Below are 19,916 nucleotides of genomic sequence, written 5' to 3'. Positions count from 1 at the left end.
CGAAGAGGATTCCCCTCTTCCCCTCGACGAGGAAGGTACCTCAAAGTTCAAGGTATCTGTGAAGAGTTTGATCGTTTCGGTGCTGAGTCCGTATCTTGATACACCCAACTCCTGATAGTGCTACGAATTTGATCGATTAAGTTAACTCGATTGTAACATCAAAATTGAGCTCAGACTTTGGCCGGCGGCTTATCGCATATCCAAGGTGACGGAAGGCGATTGTTGACTCGAGTCGTAGGGAGCATGCGGTAAGAATTTACGGATGAAGCGCACTGCCACTGCCAAAGGTTATAATTTTTGCTACCGGCATTTTCAAGTGTCGCAGTGGTAAATTACAAAAATAATTCTCTCTTTTATGGTAAAGATATTATGTGTTTGGGAATGAAAGGAGACAGAAACTTGGCTAATGCATTGCGATTACAGCAATCGTATATATCATTACAAAAATGTCTTTTTCTGTCATTCATATGCTCCGTTATTACTACACCTACAGTGATAAATGAGGTGTCATTTAAAAATTTGACTCACCGGATTATGATGAAAAATGCATTCTCAATCTCAAATTTTACTTTTTACCTATTAATATGGCTTGAAATTTTCGATAAGAAATACATGTAAAGTTTGTTATTAATGCCTGTAGACTTTTTTCTTTTGCGTATTTAAGTTAGTGATAATGGTCACATATAGTTAAAACATATAAAATTGGAAAGAAAAATAAATACACATTCTTATTCTTGCATTCGAATTTCGTTTGCCTCGTAGTTTACGGTGAATTTTGAAAAAGACACATTCATAAAAATGCTGAAATATTAACGTTTCAGGTTTACTATTCCCTTGACGACCTTCAGTATTATTTATGTCTTTTGACGTCTTTTTCTAAGTTAAGTTACATAATAAATCCTTTGTATCTATTGTTTTTACGGAAAGGCCTTTTTCTGTCATTCCGTGTATGCTCCGTAATTACTGCAACTACAATGATAAATGAGGTATCATTTTAAAGGTTGACTCACCGGATTCCGACGAAAAATAAAATCTCGATCTCGAATTTCACTATTTACCCATTAATAGACTTAAAATGTTCGATTTTTTTCATGTCGATTACTCGCTCGAGGTATACATATATCTACTCCACATATGTACATATATATTTATATAAATGTATATATCTACTCCACAAATTTTTTTAATTCTAAGCTTCATAAAAAGGTTTAAAACCCGTTATTCATTAGAAAGCCAAAGGAAAGTAACATAAACGACGACATCGTATTCACCGATCGGCTACTAAAACTGAGCAATGGTGATTCACAATTATGGGACGACGTATCCGCTAATGCCATCAACATACCAAAACATTGCCTCAGCGATTACGACAGAATAATTACAATGTATTCAATTTTAAACCCCAATTACATCGTTTCCGTAACATGCTTATTCACCTTACCTAATTACCTAATATTATTATCAGTGGGGTACCCATGAATTTCCTTCGGAAAGGGGGAGGCGGTCCAAACCAGGGGTAAATAAAAAAAACTGGGTACTAACAATAATTAGAGGGTTTTAAACTAATTTTAAAACTATTCATCATCAAAAGAACTTCATTTGTGAAAGAAATCATTTTTAAAGTCATGATTTTTCAATATTTTGTTTTTTTATGAAAGAAAATAATTGTGTTTTTACATTTCGGGGTGGGGGGGGGGGGTCCAAACCCCCCGGAACTCACCTCTCGCTACGCCACTGATTATTATTGTGAGGATGAATTCTATTACGTAAGAAGTCTCATACCTACGGATATGTTAGATATTTCTACTTTCTTCGCTTGCAATAAATGTCTGAGAGAACAATACAGGAGAGATATTATTCACCTGTTGATAATTCAAACCTATCCCAAATGTAAAGAGGCGAAAGTTCGTCTAACTAATTGTTTGCTAAAGCATTAATTTTAATTTTAGTTCTTCTTATTTCTGCAGTTTCATTGAATTTTCTTAATACCCAAATCCACGGAAGATTAACCTGAAATTCATTCTTAATATCCACATTCTTAATATCCAAATATAAATCCACGGAAGATTAACCTGAACTTTTTACCAAATTCCAGGTTAACCTTCCGTGATTACTGCGATAAATAAGATTTTTAAAACACCCAAAATTACTTCAATACTTTTAAATAATATTATATTTATGTATTTACAAGGACAAGGAATAGGATAATAACGCATATTATATGTTAAATTTAAATTTATTCAGTGCAAGTCCAGACGCTGCTTCGACCTCTTAAGTAGATGTTGACGTCACCTGGCATTCTATTTTTCGTGTTTTCGAATCTTACTTGAGTCAAGAGTACCAGAATTTTCGATTTTTTGGTTTTGTCTGTCATTCCACGTTCCAATGCGGCTGTAAAATTTTTACTTGGCCGCTGCACTTAGAATTACGACGAACACATTTTAGGCAAGAAAATGGGTGCTGACCCGGCAAAATTTTATTTTGAATGATTTTGAAGATCCTGCTGTTGGAGGAAAAATTTACGAATAATTCACACATAATTCCTGGAACTAAATATTCACGTACAATAGGGTGTTTTCCAATTATTTTTTTATAGCCTAAATCGAAAGATTATTACTCCTGGAGTTCGCGTTTCACGCTCTTAGATTTTCGAATGACGATATCTATTTTTCGCGATTAAATGAAAAGTTAAAAATGTCAAGCGCGCGAAAACTCGACGGCTTAGTTGGAATGATGGGAAAAGTCCGTGTGACGTATTTCTGGTTCCAGCTGTCGGCGCGTGAGGTGACCTTGGGGCGAGGCTTGAGCGCTGATACGACGCAGGCTCCTAGCAGGTAGCTGAGTACCCTGCTGGCAGGTAGCGCTTGGCTTAAATAAGGATTATTATTCCCCTATCAAATGAAGGAAACTTTCCGACCTTAGCCAGTTTTAATAAGTGATTATTATGAGATGTTTCCCTGAGCTCTGTGCCTCATGTATGCATTGGCAATCTCAGACCATGTAAAACTCCTATCTACTCGTATGGAAACTTGGTCCCTATGACGTCACGTGGAGTGGAATCGCATGGGCGCCAATTTAGGCCTTTTTCAAATGAGGTTAAAATTGACCGTGGCCATTCGTCTTAACCGGGATTTCTAAAACCAAATAATTTGTATATTATGAATACACTAATGGTGGGTAAGGAATCGCAATCAATGCATTTCGTTTTCTTTGATGAAGGAAATTACCCTATTCCCGATTTTCCCGGTCGCTGGACACTGTAGTCTGTGGCTTAGCCTCGGTTGTGAGGGGTTTCCGGGTTACAAACCCACCTCCCCTTGAACGTTTGAAAGAGGCGCCAAAAGCGAGTAAGATTGCCTTGAATGAATAAAAAAGACTTCATTTTAATAGCTACTATTACAAAATTAGTGTTTTTGAGTCCTAAAAATCATGTTTTTATCATCAAAAATCTCCGGTCACCCCTTTGTCCTTGGGTGTTTTCCATACTCACCGGAGGGACCCCGAAATCTCCGGTAACCCCTTCCCCCTATTTCAAAACCCTGGATACGCCACTGCCCTGTGTACGTACCTTATTCGACCAGTGGCGATTGAAACCCCTCCGGGATGCCGAAGGGTGTTGCGAGGAGGCGAAGAAGAGGGAGCAGGGACGTAGTGACACTAGCACTTTCCTTCCCTGAAGTGGTGGTTGTAGGCGTGCTTGGAGCAGCGGGTGGAGGCGTGCTGTTGGTTCTTCCTACCGTCCTGGAGACGGATGAGAGCAGTGCCGTGGGTTATCGCCCGCAACGGCATACTCTTGTAATTGTATAAATCCTGTAAAGAGTGGGAAAATACTTATTGAGCTTAAACACAGTACATTACGGTTAATCGAGACTATAGTTTGTATACCATAGGGTGGTTGACGGGCTCGCCGGCTACCTGAGTCGGTCCCATAGTTTTTATGGTCTGTCCTTGCTTCCCCCCCGGCGCTCGTGGCTCGCTGACCGACTTAGGTAGGCCCAAATAACCGTTATGTCTCGTTTTATTAATTAAGTAATTATTAATGAATTTAACTTAATTATTAACCTTTTTCAATACTTATATTGATTTCGTAAAGCCTTGCCTTTGTACTCGGACATAAAATTTTTGGATTAATTGCATAAGTAGTTTTTGCCACATTGTATGAAGTTGCTCAAATCATTAAAAATTACGCGAATTAATTCGCAAGTTGCCCTTTTGTTGCTGAAAGAATAAAAGCCTTCAATCGTAACAAATAAGGAGCTACTTCATACTTGTTGTTTACTTGCGATTCGTGTCATTTTACCGACAAGACACTCAAGTCCCCTTATATCAAATAATTTATTATATTCTGGTATTACAACAGATGCGCTATATATCGCTATCGATTTCGTTTCTTTTTTACTACATTCTTTTAATCAAACTCTAGGTTTGTTTTTCTTCTTAGCGTTATCCATGGATGTGCAATACTTTTCTCATAATTTGAAGCTGTTATTGCTATTTTTGGCGATAGCTGTGTCAGCAAGTTGAAGTTGAGAGCTTATTGTATAGTATTAACACTTTATTTTTAAGAAAATCTAATAAGATTTTCTTTTTAAAAAGCCAGAAGTCTTGCAAGGTAATTTGTGCTGTTTTAAATGAATTTACTCATTCACTCAAGGAATTTATTTGCAGTGTCCCTTGGCGATGTAACCAATGTGTAGGCAACATTTTGTGCTAATTTTGAATGAGTTAATAAAATTTGCGTCACGTTATATTTAAAATCATGCAATATAATATTACGGAAAAGGTATATATCATCTGAACTGGGTTTCTTTACCGATTCAGCACGCCTAGAACATTTTCTTCCGCATTAGCTCTTTCGGTGGCTGAAACGTTCTCATCGTATAAAGTCACCTGGAACCAGACGTCTGGCTGCATATATGAAAAGGTGAAAGTTAGCTCTTCTGATCAGTATAGCCCGCCGAAAACTATTTTGAATGTGAGCTGAGAAGCTTCAAAAGACAACTAGAACTTAAGAAAGTGAAACGCGTGTGCCGGTTCCCGGACTCAGAATCGTCTTAGCATTTTAAAGCCTCGTATTGGTGAATAAATTCGTATTTAATTGAATTACATTATACCTAAACTATCACTCCTTTTTCGTTTTAGGTCGTAACGTATTTACATTATTTTGGGTGGTAATTGTGCATGCTTTTTAAAGTTTTCCAGACCCTTAACAATGGGTATGGTTCTTAAATCTCTTGCTTGTAAACTGTGGCTTGGCTTTTTTTATTTTTCTAACAATTCTATATTACCCGCATAAATGTAGCAAATGGAACAGCGAAAACGGAATTATGAAAAGCCTTAATGGTTGAAGTAACACATTTTTTTTATTTCGCATAAAATAAAAATTGAAATGTTTTATTTTTCCGAAAAGAATAACGGGTTAATGCAAACCCAGTTTTTTTGTGGTGTGGCATCATCGCGATCACGTTTTTACCGATCGAACTTTTATTTTTTCGAAAAACTTGACAAGTTTTTACGTTTTATTTTATGTGAAATAACGAAGTTTTTGTAATTTTAAGTGCCTTATTTTTTTTAGTGGAATTTTAATAGCCGCCTCGAAGCGTGGAGTGTCAGAAAAGACTACAGAATCGAAATGCCTAGCATCTTTGACTCAAGTAAGATAAAAAAACACGAAGAATATAATTCCAGGTGACGTCAGCATCTACTTAAGAGGTCGAAGCAGCCTCTTGGCTTGCATTGAATAAATTTAACATATAAGTTCTGTTAACTATTCCATTCCTAGTCCTTGTAAACACATAAATATAATATTATTTAAAACTAATGAAGTAATTTCGGGTGTTTTAAAAATCTTATCTATCGCAGTAATCACGTAGGATTAACCCGGAATTTTGTGAACATTTCCTTGGAAAACCGGAAATTATGCATGATTTTTTCTGCTTTGATCGGTTATACATCCTGCCCTTCCTTGTGTCCCTCTTTAATGGTGCTAAAAACAAATATTTGTCCCTTTTTCCCGGGAATTAACCTTCTTTGTTTCAATCTATTACATTCCTCACGCAATAGTTGACTAACGACATTCTCTTTAGAGTGGGTACCTAATTCTCTGGCTAATAGTGATTCACCTTTCCCTTTGTTACCTGTAATATGTCCATTTGTTACTAAGAACTATCAATAATATAATGTAGGGCTCTAATTCTAATAGCTCTTCTATTGACAGGTGAATGGTGATACAGTGCTCATTTGAGAAATATTTAAAATTATCACAGTTTTTTTTTATTTTGAAAGTTTTAAAATGTTATTTAACGTTTCTGATAGGAGGACCATGTGTTTTCCTGAAGGTTGCCTTTGTAAGGTAGATCATAAAAAGGGAAAACACGCAGCAAAAAATTCCGGGTGACTTCCTCGAGTACGTTTAGTCATTGATTGTGCGGAGATAGAAAGTCCGAGATTTCTCAAAAGGCATCGATTACAAAGGCAGGCTGTAATCTCAGAAGACTTGTGACTTAAGATAATGTCTTAAATGCTGCATTCTTTATGGACGCGTGAGAGAAATATTCTGTCCCAAAATTTCCATCAAAAAGGAACACAGCTGTTATTAGTCAGGATCCCTTAAGTGGTTGAATCGAAATAAAAAAAAGCGAATCATTTCCCAAAATCTACATTCCTCCTTGTGAGACACATTCAGGGTGTCCAGCGACCGGGAAAATCGGGAATTGTGCGTTATTTTTTAGTCCCTGGAATTATGCGTATCATAAGAAGGCATGTGTTTTATATGTGTATAATCACTTTAAATAAAACTTTCCTAAACTTTGCGGGTGACTTAAATATTTTTTTATTAAGATAAAAGCAAAGGTAGCTCGATATATCTTTGGCTCACACCTTGAGTTTTTTTATGTATCCGCTACTACCTATCCGATAGCATAAGATGCACCTATGGGCGCTATACTAACTTTGGGCGCAATTCGTGCTTCCGTATGGAAACGCATAGCGGACAGACAAACAGACATCCTCTTTTAAATATATATATACAAAGAAAACGACGCTAAGCACGCGTCGGACGCAACCGAAAGTAGTACTAAGGGGTCTGGTAGCATAAGATGCAATAATTTACTAACTTTGGTCGCAATCCTTGCTGCCGTATGGAAATGCATAGCGGACAGACAGGCAAACAGACACCCTCTTTTATATATCTAGATAATAGCCAGGGAGTGAGAAAGAATCGATTGTGAGGAGGACGAAGGACGGCCGACGGCAAGTCCTTTAAACCGGTCCCGTACCTTTTCCTCCCTCCCTCGCTCGAAAGTCCTTCCACTCCCCGTTTCGTCTGCCGTCTTTGCCTTCCGATTGCCAGTTCTCTATATTTTGACTCGCTTCCGCTAAGTCGATAACAAGGTCAACTAAAGAGATATACTTCTTGAAGACGACATTGCCAAATGAAGCCCGGAGCTCACTTTTGTTCGCGGTTCTCTCTCGTGCACAACAACTCGAGGAAGTTTGGAAGTGTTTACCCCAAACGGACTGCAAAGAAGAGGCCCAATTTCATCTCATAAAAGACTAATTTCTGTTGTTACTTCGGTCGCATTTTAATCAGCTTCCAAAAATATCCGCAGCGCGGTGATGAGGACAGTGTAAACCCCTTTTTTTTCAACATTTCTCTGTATAGAGTTCGTAATTGCGATGAAAATATTTCTCTATATAGTGTTTGTAATTGCTAGGAATAGCATTGAAAAGTATGAATTTTATAGATCACATAATCTCGTACCTAAATTTTGGTTAACACCCCCTAATTATACATTTTGCCCCCGTGAAACTCGGATCACTTTGTCCTTCTGTGCCATGTGCACATTCATCACGCTCAACGTGTTTGTACCCTCCTTTACGAGTCGGTGGAAGTCGCTATTCCCTCGGAAAGTATGCCTATTAAAATCAACTTAAAATTTTGAACTTTTACTTCAATTAACAATAACAATAATGCAGATTGGATCTGAGGTTTCCGCGGCATTTCTTCATATTAGTAATGGTTTTCGTGCGTTCCTCTGCGTAGTATTGACTAAAGGCGACTGCAGTTTCTCCAGCCATACTGCACTTGATAATAATACAGTCATTTATGCTCTGTGGTAAGCCATCGAAGACAAAATAAATGGCGATAGAATCAAAGTTTAAAATTAGTATGAACATTTTCCAAAATCTAAGTTCTACCTTGTGAACCACATCGCTAAGGCATTAATGACACTTCATCATCATTAAACACCCTTGTTAAAATCAACTTTAAATTTCGAACTTATACTAAAATAAGTAAACAATGATAACACAGTTACTTATGTTCTTTAGCAAGTCGCCGAATAACAAATACCATAGAATAATGAAAAAAACAACGCAGTAATACAAAAATAAATGTCCAATATATAATTTGAACAGCCTCCTTATAGATACTTAGCGTTGGACTAGCAAAATTTAATTTTTTCGATTGGTGACTACTGTGGTCAGAAGGATTTTCGTGAAAAGTAGAGTTATACGGTAGGAAATTAACAATAGCTGCCAAAATTCGAAGTTTAAATCAAATAAAACACTGAAATACAATATTTATCCAATAATTAAGTAAAGTTAATAATCTGATTCGCTTAATGTCGCCTATTTTTCTCTATCCTCTACTCCATTCACAATTCTCTCATGAGGTTCATAAAATTTTATTGAACGAATTTATGCTTTAAGAACATATTTCTGAAGTGAATTCTTGTGGAAAGCTATGGTCAAATTTTCGGAGGAGATACTTGAAATGGAGAGAAACAATCAATGCCATCGTCTTGTAGAAATAACTAAAATATGTCAAAGAAATTGAATAAAGAAATATCTTAATCATTGAATGAACTCGCTTTAATATCTAGCGAAGTCGTTTCATCTGTTTACTTCACCAACCAGAAACAGAGTTTTATAGTTCGATTTTTTGCATGTTAATGGAGGTAAAATCACTCAGTCAACCATTTAAGACGTCTCCCTACCGAATGCTTTCAGTAATTGGTTTAACAAATCTTAAACACTGTTCAATACCACTTCACCCTGCATCAAGATATTCAGCATCGCAGAAATTTTACGCTGATTTTCTCGTTGAAAATTACACCGGGGACACCGACTGCTGGCATTTCTTTTCTACTGCAACCACATTTTCCGAAATAATTCTGACATCGATCGGTCAATATAATTTTAATGCGCATGCCGGGCGTCACCGCAGTGCTTCCACGAGATAAATTTTTCTCGTACAATTCATGAATTCGCATTTTTTAAAAATGTATTAGCGTAAATTAATTCTGAAGAATCATATGGAATTTGTAACTTGAAGAATTTGATCATGGTAGATGCTGTTAAATATAATTTTCACATGCTATCCGGGGAAGAAAATAATTCATTTTTGAAACATTGGGAGTAACCAACTTAAGGTTGGATGGCGATATTTGGTGGAACTTGGTGACAGGAAACATAATAAAAGAGACATTGAGTTTGTTACACCTAAACAAAAGTTTGATTGGTCAATTAAACTTTTGTGGAAAATTCAACTCAATTTATTCCTTTATTATGTTTATTGGGAGTTCCTTCAAAAAAATATTTGCTTCCAACTTTTTCGGGGAAAAAATACTAAGTTTAATGCATTTTAAGGGCTGTCACAAGTCTGTAATTCCTAATCTAAGTTGAATCTAACCTAATCACAATCGTCCGACCGCACCTTGAATATGCAGCGAGCGTATGGGATCTGGTGCAGGAAGACTTAATCCGGGAACTGAATAAAATAACTAAGGAAGGCTGCGCGTTTCGTCAAAAACTACTACGGGCGTACAGATAGCGTTACCCAGATGTTGTGCGAATTAGGCTGGGAGCAGCTGTAGCCTCGGAGGCTGCGCGCTTGGCTTAGATTGCTTGAACAATTGAGAATGGACATCTTTAAGAGCGACACGGAGAACATAATATTAGAGCCACACTATATTTCCAAGTCCGATAGAAGCGATAAATTCAGAGAGATATTTTGCCAAACGGATAGATATGTGAATTCGTTTTTCCCCTGAACCATAAAGGACTTGAATAAACGCTAGTCCCAACTTCGTTAGAGCACTTCACTTAATGTGTAAACGGCTGATGTCCTAACACCTCCTGCCACACGCCTTTTAGGCGGCTTGCGGGGTATTATGTAGATGTAATCTAATGTAAGTTGTTGAGATGTAGATTTAATTAATTTTGGCGTTTTAAGCGTTTACAATTTCCATTGACGAGCGGTATCACACAAGCCAATTGGTATTGTATGACCGCAGGTATTACTCACATGTGTTCAGGGACGGAAAAAGCTGCTGTCGCTAGATTCGCTTTCACGGCTGGCAATATTAATACAGATTTTCGCCCTTAAAGTACCCGCAACCTTATGAAATTCACTCGTATGAACCGCTCGCTCGTCTTTAACCTTCCGTCAGGCGCAATATTGGAATTGCTGAGTTCAGGCGCAATGTGCCTGACAGGCACGGATGTGAATAAACATTATTAACTCTTAACATGGCTCATGGCTCTTAACCTTTGAAGTTTAAACCACCATTATAAGTGTAAACGAACACTTAAATGATGTCTTATTTGCGATTCCGTTTACACACCGTCGTAAGGCACCGGACCGATCCAGCAAGGTGCGATTTAACGTGCTCTTTAGGCTTGTATACGTTAGTACTAGTATATGTGATGTATTTTAGCATGTGAATTCTATAAGATCGGTGTTTTTTATTTTGCTAACTTGTATAGCTAATAATTCTTTTATTTTGCTTTATTGTGCCATTATTTTTTTAAATATGCTAAATAATCCGCCGCTGATATGTCAGCATAAATTCATAAAGGAAGATTCTGCATAGAGCATGTCAAAACAAACAGCTACTATGAGCGTCAATGGTCTATGAAAAAAAAACACTCGTGCTGTTTTTCAGATCCACTGCGCCCGACGGAAGGTTAAGATGAAAGCGGTTTGAACCTTCCTTTCCAAAGTCTAACATAGTAATATGAACTAAAAATAAGGGAAATAAAAGTGACAGCCAGGGGCTGATCCATGATTTTTTTTCTGGGAGGGCACAAGGGTCCGACAGGCAGGCGACCATCCCATACTTGAGACTAAAAACAAGATTCAACAATTACTTTACGAAATGTTCTCTTTATTTTAATATGAAAGTTATTAAAATTGAAATTAATTGAAAGAAATTAAATGATAGAGGCTCCGTAATACACAAAATAACACGAACGTAATGTTAACCGGATTAAAAATGCTGTCTAATTTGTAAGAGCCTGCCCCCCCCCCTATATCCGCCTATAGCGACAGCGTTCCGGGATATTTCTTGTGACGTGCGGTGCGCGCTGGCGTCCTAGCGAATTGGTCATTAACGGTTGAAAACTGAGTTCCTAGTATTGTGAAGGAAAACTTTGGCATTACGATACCACCACTGCAAAAACGCTCAACAATCGCACACCGAATCAATTCCGCTCATCTAGGAGCCCAACAAGACGAATCCGCTCAGCTGGCACTAGCCGAAGCACAAACGCTCGTCTCCGAAGCTTAGAGAATTGGAGGTGAACGTTTATGCTCCGGCTTAGTGCCAGCTGAGCGCATTCTTATTGATGGCCTACTAGATGAGCGGATTTGATTCGGTGGGCAATTGCTGAGCGTTTGTGCTGTGGAGGTATCGAGGTGTTTTGGTATTCGGAGGAGGCGATCCAAAGCTGAAATAATTTACGCCATCAGGGAAGGGTATGGAAGGAAGGGTGGAGAGAAACTCGGCGTCGGCGTTAGCCTTAACTTAGTGGACCACGTCTTAACGTCTCATCCGACGGACGGAGTGTTGCGCTTGTGATTTCCTCCTCACAGCATTCAAGCAGGGATCGGTGCTGTCTCTGAAAATTATCTGCCACTGCCGGATTTGAATCCAAGCTTACTGGGTGGGAAGCCAACTCTCTAGCCACCATGCCAACCCGATACCCTTTAGGTGTCGAGTATATATTGTAGGACGGAGTTCATTCCGGTCTTATTCGCGATCTTATATTCAGCGGACGCGGCGTAAGCGCTGAAGTTACCAGTGCCTGAACTCACTGAACCTAAACCAACATTAAACTGGATGCACATTCATCACAGGACTGGTGCTATATTTTTTACCAGCTTAAAATTGGAATTTCACTTGTGAAATACCTCGAAATACCTTTGCCTTAATATTGAATACGAAGTCATAATACATTTGGTTGCTAGATAGGGTCAGGTGAAGATGAAGAGGCCACGATTTGCAGAAAGTGCACGCATTTAGTGAGGAAAATCCTTTCTGTGGCTCCGACTGAAAAAACTCACTGTTACCTTATCGCTTACTTAATCGCCTGGTGGGGATTCCTGGTGGAATGTATATTTGTCATTGAAGTTCAACTAAGGTAGGAATAGGCTAGCCTCGGTGATAACTTAACGGAATCACTCGCAATGCACAAATTGTACGAAAAATCCACAGAGAAGAAATCATTCCCTTTGACCGGGATTCGAACCAATATCCCCAGATTTCCTTCGAGTGCTTTAGCCAGTTAAGCTACCGATGAGTCATTCTTCTCTGTGGAAATTTGAAGACTATAGCGGACAAGGTGGTGTGGACTTCTGAGCATATGATGCCACAAGCAGTCCAAATCGTGCGCGTAGCGCCACAGCCGGAGAGCAAAGCCTCCTTGTCCGGTAGAGTCCTCAAATTTCCACAGGAGAATGACGCCTAGGTAGCTTAACTGGCTAAAGCACTCGACCAGAAATCGGGGGATCCGGTTTCGAATCCCGGTCAGGGCGAATGATTTCTTCTCCATGGCGATTTCTTACAATTGTAGTTCAAGCATACGATTTCTATAATCGTCGAAAGTCGTGATGAAGGGGTTGTGAAGTATCGTTAATGAAGTATTTAAGATTAGCGGGAGACGACTGGTGAGGTTAAATGTGAGCATTAATTGTTTAAACGGTAAATTCGTTTGGTTGACTGGTTATACAGATTTTTACAGATGACATTCACTCGCACATATATCGTGTCTCTAAGAGAAAAGTAGTTTGAACCTCAACTTTCCAGTGTGTTTGCGCAATAATTGTTTAAACGGTAGATACGTTTGCTGGACTGGCTAAACAGATTTTTACAGATGAAATTCACTCGCACATATATCGTGTCTCCAAGAGAAAAGTAGTTTGAACCTCAAATCTCCAATGTGTAGTATCTTGGAAATATGTCCTGTAGTCATGCAAGACCAAGGGGTGGTTTCGTAGCTTCATCAAAAACTATTACAAAACGCTAGCTCTTCGCCGTTAAAAATTAGGATCCAAAGGAAAAATATATTGATCCTGGCTCTTAGCGTAAGGGAAAGTTTTTCTAATGTACTTATAAGAACAGCGTGATGGAAGGCGAAGCGAGTTTCCACGGTCCGACCGCAACGGCATTGAAGACGGAACGCGGCCGGTACTTCGGAAATGGAAAACTCCCGGCAAATGTCGGCTTACATGAAACGGGAAAAATAATTAGATGAATTTTGAAGAATAAATGGCGGTAAATATGTTGGCGTCTCTTGAATTGTCTGTATCACGCGGCGGAAATATCTAAAATGGTACATTCGTGATTGTAGATTTTCCGTAATAGATGTCTGAGACCACACTGTTATTTTGGTGTTTATTTTGTCATTTTTCGACTCATAAACTCGCAAATGCGCTTAACCTTGTGCCGCATAGGCGGATCCATGGGGGGGGGGGGGGCACGGGGGCCCGGGCCCCCCCCAGACCCTCAAAAATATGCAAGATTTTTAATACGGTCCCATTACCATTGCGTTCATTTTGTATTACGAGGTATCCTTGTGCCCCCCCCTGATCAAAATCCTGGATACGGCCTTGCTTGTGCCCCTCCCAGAAAAAAATCCTGGATCCGCCCCTGTTGTGCCGGATTGTGAATTCTTAATTAATGTCCAGAAATCGAATGTATACGAGAAGCACTTCAAACAGAATAGGGAGATTTCATGTGTATTTAAACGAACTTGTATTTTTCGCCTATTTTACGCAACTGTTTCGCGGTCGCGAACGATTCAGGTGAAGTTTTTGCGCCATACCGCTAGGTACACGATTCAATTTTGTTCGCTGCAACTGTAAATTTAAATAAATTAAGACCAGATCGCTTCTCGAATGCTCCATGGAAACCTACCTCAATCGGTAGAATACTATAATAATAATAATAAGAATATCGGATTGAATGCCCGAAAAAATGATTTGAAAACACCGCTTCATTCCCATTCACAGCGCTATATTTCACTTCACTAATGCTGTACCTCCTGACATTATGTATTCCAAATATGCTGTGGCTGTACATTTTCTCTCTGTATGCTCGAAAGATTCAAAATTAAATAAGAGCGTAGACACAAAATAGGAATCATTGAGGAAAGCGTGTAATAATTCGCAATCGTGAACTGAAAACAATATCATGCCTGCGGTAGTGCTCTAGGTTAAGTGAAAACTAATGATACCTTTACAAGTGTGTTATTGTACAAGTGAATTAGGTTTGCCTTACCTCTGTCAGGGAAGATTCCTGAAAAGCGACTAAAACTGATTCTTTTCGAGCGGGAGCTATAAGTAAATCATTGACCAATAAAAGCAGCCCGAACAGTGGGTGTGTGAGTCCATGTCCAATCAAATCATTCCATGATCTGGCCTGTACCTCTACCACCACCGCCGCTGTTCCCCTCCTCAAGCGAGAGAGGAGAGAGAACCAGCAGTCGACCGACGGAACGTTATTTTAATTTATTTCCATCGCTTTTTTGTACAAAATGCTCTTCTCTTCCGGCCTTCATTAGGAAAGAGTATTGAAAGTCCTTTATTAATTGTCTCTAGAGGTTTTTTAACGTAAAATTCTGAAGTAGAATGCTCTTTCACTTAATTTTGAGCATTGACTATAAGGAACACATTATAGGTTATTTATACCTTTATTTAAGTGATTGAAGGACCACAATAAGGATTTGAAAGTAACTCAGACTGTCGTTGCTATGCCAGAGCAATCACTATTATCGCAGTCGCATGCTCGATGATTCATGTGAGACCGGAAACTTGGCAACGCCGCGTGAAAGTCACAGCTGTTTGCGATATCATTGTTTTGTTTTGAGAACGTGCTTAAAATTGACAATTGCTCAGAATGGGAAAGAAAAATTAGGTAATAATCTTAAAGGAGGATTGAAATTCATTCGAAATTGTTGCTATGGATTGTTAGCAGTTCGTTCTTTTGTCCCATACAGCTAAATCCGAAGAAATTGACTCCTACGCATTAACTTCTCTCGTTGTATTGTGTGCGCTCAAATTTTAATGACTATTGTCTGTGGATAAATTAGAGGTAATGGAAATAGAGTTAATTAGTTTTATTTTATCCTAATGAAGTCGTGAATACGATCTAATTTGTATTTTCTTCATTCATTTCGGCGTCCAGACTCAACATGTGGCATAATTTAGAGCCAGGAAGTTCACCAATAGATTGGTGTGAAGGAAATTACAGTATTACTCCACTAATTGCCGAGTTTGTTAACACTGTAAGTAGAAGACTGTGTTCATGCCATATCATTTCTGCAAACTTGTTTTCTATAACAAACTATTTTCATTCCAGTTCAGCAATTTCTTATTCTTCCTGCTGCCTCCGGTGCTCATACATTTATTTAAAGAATACGCCCGGTTTGTTAACCCTGCAATCCACATAATATGGATACTTTTAATTGTTGTGGGGATCAGCTCTGCTTATTTCCATGCCACACTAAGCCTTATCGGTCAGCTTTTGGACGAAGTTGCAATCCTTTGGGTATTTATGGCAGCCTTTTCATTGTTTTTTCCACGAAGGTTTTTTCCATACTTTTTCCAGAACGACAGGTAAGTGATTCGTGTTGTTATTAAGTTCAAAGTTTTCACTTAGGTCATAACTTCCTAATTGATATGGTTTTTATCTTACTATTGCTGTAATGTTTCATTGTAGGAAGTTGTTTAGCATGGCAGCTATAGTACTTGCTATATTCGCTACTGGGCTTGGATGTTTGCACCCTGCCGCTAATGCATTTGCACTGATGAGCCTAGGGTTCCCTGCATTTTTACTCTTGATCCATGAAATGAGGAGGTAAGTAATGGCATTAAGATAGTCGCGTGTCATCATTTTGCTGTACCGTGTCTAGTCAGAATTAAAGCTAATTTTTACATTAGTTTCAATTTGTACGAAAAATGAGTGATAACCTTCTTTGCTAGGTGCCGCTGTGAACGAGTTTTCCGTCTAGGAATTCGCTGTGCAGCTATATGGATGCTGGCTGTAACATGTTGGGTCACTGATAGACTCTTCTGTGATGCATGGTCATCCATTAATTTTCCTTACCTTCATGGTTTATGGCATATTTTCATATTCATAGCGTCTTACACAGCCTGCGTTCTATTTGCTTACTTCTCTGTGAAGGATGAAAGGCCGGAGCAAACTCCAATCCTAAGATATTGGCCAAGAGATGATTTCGAGTTGGGAATTCCCTATGTTTCCATTCGATGCTACTACAAAACTGTTAGTAACAATGAAATATAGAGGAGTATCTTTGATCTGCATGAACAATGATATTATTTTATTCTCATGGTGTGATAGTATTCCATGAGTAAATTGTGATATGAATTAAGACAGTACTTATCCAACAAATCATAACATGAAATACTCTTCTATATATCCCTCTATAAATTATACGCTTAATTTAAGCATTTCCTTGCAATATCCTCATTTATTCACCCTTTTTTTAATGTATTTACAAATTTTTTCCAATTCTATTTATTTTTTAAGCATGTATAATCTGCAATAATATTTAATTACGTACAAGTTACCTTTTGCATGTGATGATTCGCACCCTCTTTTTTACTGTAGCCAATTTGGCTGAGGATTCACTTCAGTATTTACCTTTAAACTCTTCCATTAGCCAAAGATTATCTGTGACAATGGAATAATATGGAAGATTGTAATATGGTGTAGCTTTCTGTGGGTAAGGTCATTGGGAAGTAGTAGACGAGATTGGGCTAACTTAAGCCCTATCGCTCATGTATGTAGAACTTGTTCTAACGGTTAGGACTTGAGTGATAAATTAGCTTAACCATCCCTTTACTTAATGACTAATCTGTCATTTAAATTAGTTGTTCAAAATCATTCATTCGTGTTTAATTCTTTATTATTTTCTGTTTTTCTGTTTTGGGAGGTGCAATTTTATCCTTAATCTGTTTCACTGTCAGAATCAGAAGACATTGTCATAGATTTTAATTGTTATCTATTAATATTTTATTGCTGACTGATAAGGGTGTCCAAAATTGAGCAATTTTCTTTGTATACCTATATTTTGGAGGTATACTTGCCAATTACAGAGTTTGAACCCTTATATAGAACTGGCCTAAACACTGTTTTTGTGATCTTTATGAAGGATCTGATATGAAATACTCTCTAGTCTAGGAAACCCCGCTACTGGGAAATATTTTTTTACAGAAATTGTAATAAGTATATGATGATTTTATACATCGGAAAGAATGTTCTTGGTATGTGAAATATATGAGATGAAATGTAGTTTACATATGACTATGTTCTGAAGTTGTTCATGCAATATTTATGTGTTTAAATTGGATAAATTAATGAGGTACATCATCTCTTGAGCTTATTTTGGTTAAGCTCGTTTATGTATGCAATATATTCTGTAATAAACGTACACAATTTCAACATGCTTTTTCTGTTACGTTTTCTTCATGACATCAACAATTATTGAAATTGGTTCTGTTAGATGTATCACTCTTAATTTTTAGAGTGCAATCATCATCAAAGGTCAATATTATTAGATTGGCTGAATGCAGCTCTCTACTTTGTACTTTTAATATCATTTAAGGTATTAGAGTGGCTCAAGAAAGTTTACATGGAGCAGCATCTTTTAGAAAATTCAATGCAGAAAATTTCATTAGTCATCAGCATTGATTATGTTGATGTTAAAAATTCATCTTTTAGAAAATTCAACATAGAATGTTTCATTAGTCGTCAGCATAGATTATGTGGATGTTAAAAATTTGTCTTTTAAAAGATGAAAACATGATTACTTGGGACTCGATCCCTTCCAGTGCTCCTCTGCAAACTACTGCGAACAGTACAGACCTACTCAGCCACGGAGCCATGTATCAATAAGAGGTAAATGGTGAGTCCAAATATGAATCTAAAGATAGGAAAAACCTCGCCACAGAGCCCGAAAGAAAAACACTCCTACGGTCCAGCATCTGCGGGAAGGTGAATTTTCCAGTGCATTCCATCTGCTAATCTTAATTTCGATAGTGCATTTTCTCATGGAGTTTTACTCCTCATTCGGTAGCTCAGTCGCATCCGCATCTGTCCTTGTCGGCTCATGGTGCTGTGAAGGCAAAGGATGATGCTTGTTGCTTCATGTACAAACCTTCCAAGTTTTCGCCGACCCGGCCCCATTAGTTAAGTGGGTCTCGTGAGTGTCTACATATAATTGAAAATGATATAGCATTCAGGTAATACAAAAATGGACTTGTTGGCCAGAATACCTGACTGAAATATTTTACATATGCTCGTGCATAGAGATCTCGATAGAAACGAATAACGATATCAGCAGAAAACGAAAAATGAATTTTTGCTATTTAAAGTTTTGTAATGACGACAGTGGTTAATATGCATAAAAGTGGATGAGAAAAATAAGTTACGGCTGTATTATGTGTCTGAAAAAAAATGATTTTGGAGAGGTTCAGACCACAGAAGTCATACCACCAACATGGAAAGTCCTCCGATTTACCTCTTAGCCAACTTACTCTTTGATTCCAATGGTGTTTCATTGCGAGCTTTCATAAGTCATGCAAGGGTACGATCCTATCTTCTAATGTCACTATGTACTGTGTTCCACCAATTTCAAAAATCTGAAAAAATTAGAACTATACTTCAAGGTAGCGGTAACAACATAGTGGTGGATAGTGGCGGATATATATTTTTTTCGGCGTGTCTATTGTTTCCTAAAATTTTTAATTTAATTTTGAATATTTCAAACTCATATAGAAGTTTATTTTTCGGTCAAAAAATTTTGAAAAAAATCAGGATGTTAGAATGTAATAGTATGTATATACACTTTAAAATCAAGAAAACGATTTTACAAAAATATTAACTGGAGATATAGTTAAAAAACTAAAAATCGTGTTTCAATTATTTTGGGTTATTTTCCATCGTTGAGGCCTGAAACTTTGGGGAAACATATAATTTTGGGTGCGCTTTAAGTGTATATTTTTTATTTTTCAAAATATCTGGGGGCACTTTTCACCATCTTAACCTGCAAGATCCTTTATCTATGCATTCAATGCCTTCACAAATCATTAAATTCCCCCAAGGTTTTTCAGAGTGCTATCTATACTTTGTGTGAAAAATCCACAGAGAAAAAATCAATCGCTTACACCAAGATTCGAACTTGGATCCCCCGATTTCCAGATGAGTGCTTTAGCCAGTTAAGCTAACAAGGCGTCATTCTCCAATGTGGAAATTTGTGGACTATACCGGACATGGTGTAATGGGCTGCTGAGCATATGATGTCACTACTCGTATTATTAAAGTTTTCAATTGCCTGATAGTCAATATAATGTCCCATGGGCTGTGAACATCATTGGTATTTTAGGAGGTTAAGAGTTAATATGCAAATTAATCATTGGAATTTACCGCTTTCTTCCTGAATGTATGTTCCAATGACTGCAGTTCAGAAATCATGATTAACTTTACTTATTTCACTGCCAAGTATTCACTTGTAAACATAAAAGTTTCACATTTGTTCACTGCAGTCATTGTTTCTAGGCACGACTACTTTCTAGTTGCTGTCAAGTTCTTGTAATGTAAGTAGACTGC

General features: G+C 37.8%; 2 protein-coding genes across 4 annotated transcripts in view; one reads left to right on the top strand and one right to left on the bottom strand.

Annotated features, from left to right (window-relative positions):
* The window catches only part of LOC124168766 (mitochondrial uncoupling protein 2-like), an 81,922-nt gene extending 67,260 nt beyond the window's left edge, over nucleotides 1–14,662 (bottom strand). The window contains exons 1-2 of the mRNA XM_046547052.1: nucleotides 14,565–14,662; nucleotides 3,569–3,810 (exon numbers count right to left, since the gene is read on the bottom strand). The gene's annotated coding sequence lies outside the window, so the exon portion shown is untranslated. The remainder of the gene's footprint in view (nucleotides 1–3,568; nucleotides 3,811–14,564) is intronic.
* The window catches only part of LOC124168767 (alkaline ceramidase), an 84,050-nt gene extending 66,296 nt beyond the window's left edge, over nucleotides 1–17,754 (top strand). Inside the window, exons 1-6 of one of the 3 annotated variants that reach the window (XM_046547053.1) lie at nucleotides 14,762–15,200; nucleotides 15,283–15,377; nucleotides 15,471–15,570; nucleotides 15,645–15,901; nucleotides 16,005–16,142; nucleotides 16,268–17,754. In XM_046547053.1, coding sequence (XP_046403009.1) covers nucleotides 15,478–15,570; nucleotides 15,645–15,901; nucleotides 16,005–16,142; nucleotides 16,268–16,589 — 810 coding nt within the window. In that variant the 5' untranslated portion in view covers nucleotides 14,762–15,200; nucleotides 15,283–15,377; nucleotides 15,471–15,477 and the 3' untranslated portion in view covers nucleotides 16,590–17,754. Of the gene's footprint in view, nucleotides 1–14,761; nucleotides 15,201–15,260; nucleotides 15,378–15,470; nucleotides 15,571–15,644; nucleotides 15,902–16,004; nucleotides 16,143–16,267 lie in introns of those variants that run through there. The other 2 variants (XM_046547054.1, XM_046547055.1) reach the window with 2 other exon arrangements.
* Nucleotides 17,755–19,916: the final 2,162 nt, after the last annotated feature.

The sequence above is a fragment of the Ischnura elegans genome, chromosome 12, assembly GCF_921293095.1.
Source record: "Ischnura elegans chromosome 12, ioIscEleg1.1, whole genome shotgun sequence".
NCBI lineage: Eukaryota > Metazoa > Arthropoda > Insecta > Odonata > Coenagrionidae > Ischnura > Ischnura elegans.
The sequence above is the reverse complement of the archived record's forward strand: the minus strand, read 5'-3'. Positions and strand labels throughout refer to the sequence as shown.